The sequence below is a fragment of the Onychomys torridus genome, chromosome 8 (assembly GCF_903995425.1).
Source record: "Onychomys torridus chromosome 8, mOncTor1.1, whole genome shotgun sequence".
Lineage (NCBI taxonomy): Eukaryota > Metazoa > Chordata > Mammalia > Rodentia > Cricetidae > Onychomys > Onychomys torridus.
In genome coordinates this window covers 77545055-77555392 of record NC_050450.1, presented here as the reverse complement: position 1 = coordinate 77555392, position 10338 = coordinate 77545055, and the positions used below count along the sequence as shown (strand labels likewise).

Genomic DNA, 10338 nt, shown 5'->3' with positions numbered 1-10338 from the left:
GTGTGTGTGTGTGTGTGTGTGTGTGTGTGTGTTATATGTATGTGTGTGGTATGTGTATGTGGTGCTTATGTGTGTAGATCCATGCATATGCCCATGCCAGTAGAGTCCAAGTTGACATCAAGTGTCTTTCTCAGTGGCTCCCCACCAGTTTTTGAGACAGGTCTCTCATTGAACTTGGTACTTGCTGATTCCACTAAACCAACTAGACAGTAAGCTCCAGGGATCTGCCAGTGTCCATTCCACCAAACCCCAGGGCTGGCAATATACATGGATGGCACTGTGCCTGGCTTTTTCACGACTGCTAAGGATCCTAGCCCAGGCCTCCATGTTGGTGTACCAAACACTTTACTGATTGAACCCTTTCCCTAGCCTCCTGTTGGCCTGAGAACCTAAAACCATCATGCTGTGGGACTTTCGAGATTTGCTTGTTTTGTTTGTTTGTTTGTTGTTTTAATGTATTTAGGATCTCCTCATCTTCCAGCACCCAGTTCTCAAGTGCCAACTCACCTCCAGCCTTTTAGTCATGCCCCTTCTTTCACAGCCCACAATGTCACCAAGCCACGGAGCAGTCCTCACGCCTTTGGTGTGTGACCTCCTAATGACCTTTCAGCTCTTTCATCTTGAGCACTGGATCTTCTGGGGAGCCCTTTGGACCCCCACACCAATAGACATCATCATGTCGGTGACACACGAGTTATAGTCATCCGCTGACTTCTCCATGTTCTCCTACAGTCTCTGAACTCCTCAGAAGGGATTCAGTCTTACTCTTCATCAGGAAATGCATCTGCCAGCTGGTCACCTGCCAGGTGAACAGAATGGGGAGTGACAGTGAGCGGTCACAGAGTGCCTTCTCAAAGCTGACCTGGGATTTGGATGGTCAAGAGTCCAAATGAGGGAGAAACTCAGAGAGATAAAAACGCAGGGTTGGGTGGATTCGGTAGCTGGAACCTGTGAACACCCGCCTGAAATGGGGTCAGTTCCAGCTTATGTCTCACTCTATTGAGAGCTCCCGTCTCCTTGTTATCTTGAGCTTTGAGAGGATAAGGAAGACTAGACATTATCACAATAAACACCCATCCAAGGCAACAGGAGGAAGAACACTGGGGTGGCTGCTGTGGGGGTGAGCCCAGGTTGACGTAGGTATCTGTGCATCTGTTGTGAGAAGATGTGTGGGACCTCCTGGGAAAGCTCACGCCAGGAGCTGTTTTCAGAGGCCTGAAGAGCCTGGGTGGGGAAGAAGGGCAGAAAGGCAGCAGTGTGCATTCACGCGTGCGTGTCTGGAAGGAGGGTTCCTACATAGTGTGTGTGTGTGTCCATGCACATGGTGCAGGTGTTTGCTCTAGCATGTTTGCACCTATTATTTGTCATACACATTGGGACATCCTATCACCCTCCAGTAAATGTGTGTGTCTGGGAATATGTACCTGTGGGAGTCCACAAGAGTCTTCAGTGGGGAGTGGAAAGTAAGTCCTAGAGTATTTGGAGTTTAAATCTATATTAATTGGACAACAGTTGTCTTTCACAGGCTACTCGCTGGCCTAGCAATAAGACCGTAGCATTACATCCATTTCCTTTTGAAATACTAGGTCACATATGATATTAAAAAAAAAAAAAAATCCAGAGCCCAGAACCAAATACTGCTTGTTTTGAAAAGTATGTGACAGAGGTTGCACGGTTTCCTTTCCACAGAAAAAACGTTGAGTTTCTCCTCACCTCAACGTAAGAAAGAAACCCAGGGCCAAGCCTGCCCACCCAGGAGAGTCAGCCCAAAGCTCAGAGGCAGCAAAGCAAAGGGGGAGAGATATGCCTGCTGGCAGCACCCCCACTCCCCCCCCCCCCCAGGCCCCCCACATCAGGGCAGGCTAAACATGCAGAGGCTCCTGTCTCCAGGGTGGAGAGAGGCGCCCTCGTTAAAACTCAGATAAACAGTTTATCAGGAGATGAATGAGCCACCGGGCTCCAGAGACGTCTCCCCTTCACCAGCGTGGAGCCAGATGAGGAGGGGGGCTGCTGACGGAGGGAGCCAAGGGGCTGTCAGGCTGGAGCAAGCCGGTCAGTGCTCCTCTCCTCCTTTGGTCTTAAACATTTTCTCTATTTTGGGAAGTGTATCTCAAATGTATTGGCCTGCTTTCTCAGGCCAGGCCACGTTTCAAAGCCCTTCCCTCCTTTTCTCACTCCCCTCCTGCTCTCTCCTGCTTTACAGCTTCTCTCCCCTGACTAGATTCCCGTCTGCAGTCGGACATCCATGATTACAACGCACTGAGAAATTAAGCTGCGTCTCTCGGCCTACATGGGAGGGAGGATGCTGATGTAGATGTAACCAGGACGGCCTCAGCTCCCAGAAGACCACAGGAACACACCGCTCCATCTCCTTGGGCAGAGGGAGGTGGGTTATATCTGTACCTTCAATCAGTCAAGGGATATCGGTCCCTCCTATTAATCAAGAGAAGAAAACGGCAAGCATCTTAACCCTCTCACACCCTCTCTCTGTGAAAACGTGTCAGCTATCATTTAGTGGGGCAGAATCCAAAGGTGATGATTGCCATGTGTCTGGGATGGCGCCAGACATAAAAGGTGGTCATTCTCACGCCTTCCCCTTTACGGTGTCTCATGGTCCTCTCGCTTTTTGATGTCATAGATCGCCCCGGAGAAGTTAAGTGATTCACCAAAGGTCACACAGCATATTTTCAGACACCGAATCCTGTGTCCCTTGGATATCTTCCACAGCTACCTCAGGCCTTCTCTTTCAGGACCACACGGAAGTAAGAAAACATGCATACAGTTCCCCATGCATACATGGACCTGTCCAAGCAGTGGTTTGAAAGAATCCTTCAGTTCTTTGTCAGGAATGTGTTGCAGGACATACAGCTGCCATGGGGACTGCCAAAGCAGACCCACATTGAAGTTGTTGATTGGACTCCCTATAAAAGCCAGTGAAGCCCACAGCTCTAGCCAGTCGAAATGCAGTGACAGCCTGGTCAGGAAGGAGCTCAGCTGGCAGCCACTCCTCCCCGGGTACACATCCCACTCACAGCTTCCTTTCAGAGAAATCCCTCCCCCTTTCTATGGACTGGTCAAGCTCCATCTTCAAGTACCACAGAATCAACTAAATGGATCAGCTATGGGAGTACCCCCCAAGAAATTCTATTGCCTTTACTGATGAAGGGGCAGCTCAACCATACACACTTAGAGCGTGGGTGTTGGCCTTGACTTCCAGCAGCCTTCCAACCCTTTCAGCTCTCTCTTGTTCCAACCAGAGGGGGCTGATCAATGGAGGGCAGCGGGACTCTCCAAATGAACATTCACTGAAATACTACTCAGTACTTACTCAGCCCTAAGCACCCTGCTTATTGAGAGATCCTTGACCTGCTTTAGACAGGACCATTCTGACAGATTTGCAGTATCCTCGCTTCACAGATGAGAAGGAAGCTGGCTGGGGTAAGGGTCACACAGCTGATGAGTGGCAGGGCCAGGATTCCAACCTCACTCCTCTCAGTGCAGAAGTTATGTTTGTGTTGAACCTCCATAGATGTAGTATCAGTTCTTCCTCTACTCAGCATGTCCCAAGATCCTTTGGCTCTCCCTTATCTAGTGTGGCTCCTTTTTCTTTCAGACTCGTAGCCTATGTCTAGAGTATCCTCTTCTCCCTTATCAGATGGCTACATCACTCTCCTTTATCCAGACTAGCTAAAGTTCAGGTCTACCATTAAGATATTGGTCGTGCTAGTCTCTAAGAGCAATGACCTGGAGTTATTTGGTATCTGAGTATATGGCTGCTCCCCAGTGTAGTGCAGAGCGGGGCTGCAGCCTCCCCAAGTGTGTGGAACATTTCCCAACTCCGAAAGTGTAGTTTGAGAACCCAACAGCTCGTATGATAATTGCTCTGATACTTTTTTTAGTTCATCCTAATGCATTATGAAATTCCAGGGAGCCCTTGAAAAGGATCAGGAATTGTTACATTTATCAAAAGAAAGCACAGGCTAAAGAAACCGGTGTGCAACGCTAGTTGACAATTTTATGGTGATATATGGATCTTTTCAATGTCCTTTAAGTACTTCCTTCCCATGCTTACCATCTCTCCCCTCTGGGGACTGCAGAAGTCTTGGCTGCGGGGTGGGGTCCCTGCTTAGTCACCTTCCATTTGTCTCTTCTTCGGATCTTCATGTGGTGGGTTCTCCATTAATAAGTCTTTCTATCCATCAGCAAGTGTGTTTGGGTTCCTACTCCCTTCTTTACTGTTAAGTCAAACCTATTCAGGCTGAATAAAGGACAGAAGGCTCTGGGTTGGTTTTTAAGCAAAAACAGGTGATTTGTGGCTGGAGAGATGGCTGAGTGGTTAAGAGCATTAGTTGTCCTTCCGGAGAACCTGGGTCCAATTCCCAGCACCCACCTGCTGGCTCACAACTGTCTTCAAATTCCATGTGGGCACCCATGGTATATAGACATGCACGCAGGCAAAACTCTCATACACACAAAACAAAATAATAATAAATTTAAAAACACAGGTGATTTGGCATTAAAATAAAACACACACAGATAATCTGAAAGAGAAAACCCGCACAGTAAATGGTTGCTAGTTGGAACTTACGCCGTCTCAGGGGGATTGGAGTTTATTGTCTCAAGTCTTTACTGAAAAGTTACTTTCTTAGTTAATTCACAGCAGTGACAAAATTGCTCTGGAACATTTAATCTCATCAGACAACTAACCAATGCCAAACCACCATAAAACTTATCAAGCCGGGCGGTGGTGGTGCACACCTTTAATCCAGCACTCAGGAGGCAGAGCCAGGTGGATCTCTGTGAGTTCTAGGCCAGCCTGATCTACAGAGCCAAGTTCCAGGACAGGCACCAAAACTACACAGAAAAACCTTGCCTCAAAAAATCAAAAACAAAAAAATAAAACAACAACAACAAAAAGGTTATCAAAAAGTCTGCAAGACAGCCACAAATTATTTGCAAACTAGACCATTCTTTTTTTTTTTAATTAGATTTATTCATTTTATTTTATGTACGAGTGCTTTGCCTGCATATATGTCTGTGCACCACATGCATGTTTGGTGTCCACAGAGGTCATAAAAGGGTGTCAGGTCCCCTGGAACTGGAGTTAAGGATGTCTGTGAGCAACCATGTGGATGCTGGGATCAGAACTGGGGTCCTCTGCAAAAGCAGTCAGTGCTCTTAGTCACTAAGCCATCCCTCCAAACCTAAGAACTAGACCAATTTTTAAAAACCAATGATTGTTCACCATTTTTGTTTGTATTGGAGATAGGTTGGTCCAGAACTCACTGTGTAGCCCAGGCTGGCCTCAAACTCATGGTCCTCTTTCCTCAGTCCCACAAGTTCTGGGATCACACCAGTCCCAAGAGGCCATTTTTGTTTCCAGCAGTTTTCAAAGCAAGACCTCATTGTAGACAGAACCCAGGGGGTCTAGTTCTACTAAACTAGACTTCACAAGTGAGGGAAGTGTTTGCACCTGAAACTGGCCAGCCCTCTCTACTGCTAACATCTTGAAGAAAGGTCATACAACAAAGTGCTTTCCTCCTTAGAGGGTTCAAAGGAAAACTGTGTCTTTGGGGTTTTTTGAGGCATGATGCCAAGACATCCTAACTCCCACTCCTGGTGAATTCCGGAGCCACCCATTCTCTCTCCTCCATGTCCTTCCAGACTCCAAACACATCACCATAAAGGAATTGAGTTGGGTCTTGATCCAGCTCTTCATCCAAAGGAAAATTGGTGGGAGGTGTCACTTCAGCTTCCATTTCCCATCAAAGGAATAATACTTGCTTTTCAATAAGCAGTGACCCTTGGATGGGAAAGGGGAGGTGAATTTGGGTTCATGACCCAAGTCGGTGTCTTAGAATTACAAGATAGTAGAGCTCAAAATGACGTGCTAGCCGGTCATTAATCCAAAGACTATAAGCTAACAACAGTCCACACCAGTGACTTGCTTCCAAGGTCATCATAGATGTACCAAGGTTGACGACATCCAAAACTCGGGTTCCTTTCTTCTAGTACACCTTTGCTTTTCTAGCACCACTCGGCCCAATGAGGCCATTTACCCCAGCCAGATGATGCAAACCTACGCTCTTGTGAAATCTGAGTACCTTGGAGAAAAATCTCAGGACGTTTGTTCACACTAACGGCCTGGAGAACTTGGAGAAAACATCCAGAATCATAAAGTACCAGTCAATACACACAAAAACGGCACAGACGCAGAATTTGAAACTGAGGCGGGCAGAGTGGGCTGCCTACAAACCCACCCAGCCTACATACCACCCCCAAGCCAGCACCAGGTGCAGGGATCACAAAGGACCAGCAGAGGGCGCGCCGCCCCCAGGGAGGCGAGAGCTCGTTGTACCGAGCTGTGAGGAATAGGGGAGCAACATGCTAGGAGGATGCACCCCTATCTCTCCGCCACTCATCGTGTGGGACCAGGCCAAGGAGGAGGATGAGAAGACCACCACCCCCTCTAGGTGGGCCTGAGGAGGAGAGGAGCAGGAATGCTGCCTAGGAATTGCATCACGCTGTGCAACACTGCGGCTCTTGGACTCACTCGTGTGTGTGTGTGTGTGTGTGTGTGTGTGTGTGTGTGTGTGTGTGTGTGTGTGTTTTGGGGGAGGGGATTTAAACCAAGCGAGTGGAGAAAAAAAGAGACGCACCAGGGAAAACGTTCCATGCACATGGAGAAATTTCTTGCTGAGAACTGCATTGAGAAACGAACCCAGACATCTCCCCGCTGCTTCCCTCCCGGTGCAAAGCACTCAGCTCGTGAGAGTCCCCCAGCCTCACCTCGACAACCCCACACCCCTTAACTCCAGCCCTGCACCCTCCAGCCTGGCTCCAGCGCCGCCGAGAGCTTTCCCCGGGACTGGCCCTGGCGGGGCGCCTAGAGCCCCATTGCATTGCTCCAGGAGAAAGGAGGGGGGCGGTGCATTTTGCAGGAGGAGGAGAACCGGGGTGGGGGGGGGGAGAAAATTGCGCGGAGACCTGCCAAGCGCCACCGCCGCCGCCGCCACCGCCGCTGCCGCGCCGCCGCCGCCGCCGCCTGTGAGCTCCGGCGGGCAGCCCGACTGTCGGCTTCCCGGGGCATCTGGGTCCGGCGGGGCACAGCCCTGGGCGCTGCCGGAGCCGCCGCCGCCGCCGCCGCCGCCTTCGCGGCCAGTGCAGTCGCTCCCCCCACCCCACCCCCCCACGAGCCCGTGCGGCTCCGGCTCCTCGCGGGTGGAGGAGTGGGGGGTGGGGTTGTTGTTTGGGGGGAAGAAGGGGGAGGGGGCAACGCGGAGAGAGTCAGTGGTTTCCATGGTGATGGAGCTGAAAGTGCAGGAAATTTAAAGGCTTGGACCCTGCGAGACAGACAAACCGGTGCCAACGTGCGCGGACGCCGCCGCCGCCGCCGCCGCCACCGCCGCTGGAGTCCGCCGGGCAGAGCCGGCTGCGCAGCCCGTAGCAGGCGGAGGGAAGTGGCCCAGGACCCGCTCGACCCGCGGCGCCGCACAGAGAGGCAGGACGCCGAGCGGCCGGAGGAGGAGGAGGGAAGAGGCTCGTCCACGCGCCCTGCGCCGCCGGCCGCCCGGGAGAGCAGCGAGGAGCCGGCGCCCCCAGCGCCCCACGGTCGCGCTGGAGTAATCTCGGATGCCCGGCCGCAGTCGCCTTCCCAAGTAGAGCGGCGGGGGGGAGTTGCGACCAACTCGTGCGCGTCTTCTGCGCCGCGGCGGGAGCCGGCGCTGCGCGACCCGCTCTCCTCGCGGCTCATGCTGCCCGCCTTGCGCCTGCCCAGCCTCGGGTGAGCCGCCTCCGGAGGGACCGGGGAGCGCGGCAGCGCCGCGGGCTCGGCGTGCTCTCCTCCGGGGACGCGGGACGAAGAGGCAGCCCCGGGGCGCGCGCGGGAGGCATGGAGCGCTGCCCCAGCCTGGGGGTCACCCTCTACGCCCTGGTGGTGGTCCTGGGACTGCGGGCAGCACCGGCCGGCGGCCAGCACTATCTGCACATCCGCCCGGCGCCCAGCGACAACCTGCCCCTGGTGGACCTCATCGAACACCCAGACCCTATCTTTGACCCTAAGGAGAAGGATCTGAACGAGACGCTGCTGCGCTCGCTGCTCGGGGGCCACTACGACCCGGGCTTCATGGCCACTTCGCCCCCCGAGGATCGGCCCGGAGGGGGCGGGGGACCGGCTGGGGGTGCCGAGGACCTGGCGGAGCTGGACCAGCTGCTGCGGCAGAGGCCGTCGGGGGCCATGCCGAGCGAGATCAAAGGGCTGGAGTTCTCCGAGGGCTTGGCCCAAGGCAAGAAGCAGCGCCTGAGCAAGAAGCTGAGGAGGAAGTTACAGATGTGGCTGTGGTCACAGACCTTCTGCCCGGTGCTGTACGCGTGGAACGACCTGGGCAGCCGCTTTTGGCCGCGCTACGTGAAGGTGGGCAGCTGCTTCAGCAAGCGCTCGTGCTCTGTGCCCGAGGGCATGGTGTGTAAGCCGTCCAAGTCTGTGCACCTCACCGTGCTGCGGTGGCGCTGTCAGCGGCGCGGGGGTCAGCGCTGCGGCTGGATTCCCATCCAGTACCCCATCATTTCCGAGTGTAAGTGTTCCTGCTAGAACTCGGGGGCCCCCTGCCCGCGCCCAGACACTTGATGGATCCCTACCAACGCCCCCACACAGCCTCCAACCAGTTTCACCACCCTCTAGCGAGGGTTTTCAATGAACTTTTTTTTTCTTCTTGGCTACAGAGACCCGGCTTTCTGGTTCATGTAATGCACTGTTTAACTGTGTAGGAATGTATATGTGTGTGTATATACGGTCCCAGTTTTAATTTACTTATTAAAAGGTCAGTATTATACGTCAAAAGTTACCGGCTTCTACTGTATTTAAAAAAAAAAAAAGCAAGCAAAAGGAAAAAAAAAGCAGAGAAAAGAGAGACTTATTCTGGTTGTTGGTAATAATGTTAACCTGCTATTTATATCCCAGTGCCCTTCGCATGGCGAAGCAGGGGGGGGGGGAGTTATTTTTTCTTAAAAGTACAAAGAGAGGGGGAACTTTTGTAGAAGGACTTTTTTAAAAAAGCTATTTTCCATTCTTCGGAAAGTGTTTTGATTTTCCTTAGACCTCGAAGAAGCTATAGAGTTCAATGTTATTTTACAGTTATTGTAAATATAGAGAACAAATGGAATGACTAATCATTGTAAATTAAGAGTATCTGCTATTTATTCTTTATAATATCCCGTGTAGTAAATAAGAAAGAAATGCAGAACAGGATTAAAGAAAACCACTAAAACCGACTGGGCTCGACATTGATTCACTGTGTTGGTGATTGATGGCGGGGGTTGGGGGGGGGGGTGCCGCCGCGCTTACTATTCCTATTGGGAGACAAGCTCATCGTTCAGGACTCCCCTCCTGTGGGGTGATGAAGGTGACTGTAAAATTTTCAGTGGGGGTGGGTGTTATTCTCAAACCCTATCTTTTAAGATCATGTGGCCTCCACCGAGTCTTCCTGGGTACCCTCCCCCGTGACACCAAAGCTCAGGCCTGTAGTGACCTCGACACCCAGCCGGCCCCCTGGAGCTGACCCCGGGCTGGGCCGATGAGGGAGGGAGGGAGGGGGGCGGCTGCTTTGTCCAGGCTGACAGGCCCTTCACAATGGGGACACGTGTCTTTCACACCTTCCCTGGGGGCGGAGTACCGCTGAAACTTGACCCCCGAGGAATGGGGGGGGTCAGAGCAGGCCCACCCAGATCCCGCCACCCCTCCCTCCTTGCACCCCCACCACAATATCCAGCCCTTGTTAACCCTTTGCATGCCTGGAAACCGCGGTGGTTGGTGCTAAAGCGACCCCTTGAATTCTACTACATAGAACCTCAGGGATCCTGCAGGACTGGAGCCCCCACATCTCAGGCCCACAGCTGACGTTGGGGAGATAATTTAGATATTTGACACTCACCTGGGCCTTCTCCAGGACCTAAGGGAGACTGAAGTCCTGAATTTCAGAGGGATGTGAATTTGGGTATGAGTCATTACCTCTGGGATCTGCAGTTGGGGGTGGGGGGACACGACCCCTCCCTGGCACTTACTCCATTTGGGGCTTGAGAAGGGAGGAGAAATAAGAATGGGATCTTTGCGCTTTAGGATGAGATAGTGGCAAATTTACCCCCTTAAAGATTCGGGCAAATATCACTGCACCCCACCCTCTAAAAATCCAACTTCTTGGGACCGACCGACTCGAGACTCTTGCGTGCATCCCTCCGCCTCAGTCCCCAGTGGCGCCCATCCACACAGCTCCACGTGGGCCGGCTTCCTGACACCGCTCCCCGCTCCTTTTATTTATCTTGGACTCCACAGTCGCTCTCCTT

General features: G+C 52.4%; 1 protein-coding gene across 1 annotated transcript; it reads left to right on the top strand.

Annotated features, from left to right (window-relative positions):
- The first annotated feature begins 7358 nt into the window (after positions 1–7358).
- Positions 7359–9270, top strand: Nog (noggin). Its single transcript, XM_036198140.1, has one exon. The coding sequence runs from the start codon at positions 7892–7894 to the stop codon at positions 8588–8590; it is 699 nt and encodes a 232-aa protein (XP_036054033.1). The 5' UTR covers positions 7359–7891; the 3' UTR covers positions 8591–9270.
- The last annotated feature ends 1068 nt before the right edge of the window (positions 9271–10338 follow it).

Excerpts from the sequence above, each read along its gene's own strand:
- Nog (XM_036198140.1), top strand. The coding sequence starts at position 7,892 with ATGGAGCGCTGCCCCAGCCTGGGGGTCACCCTCTACGCCCTGGTGGTG.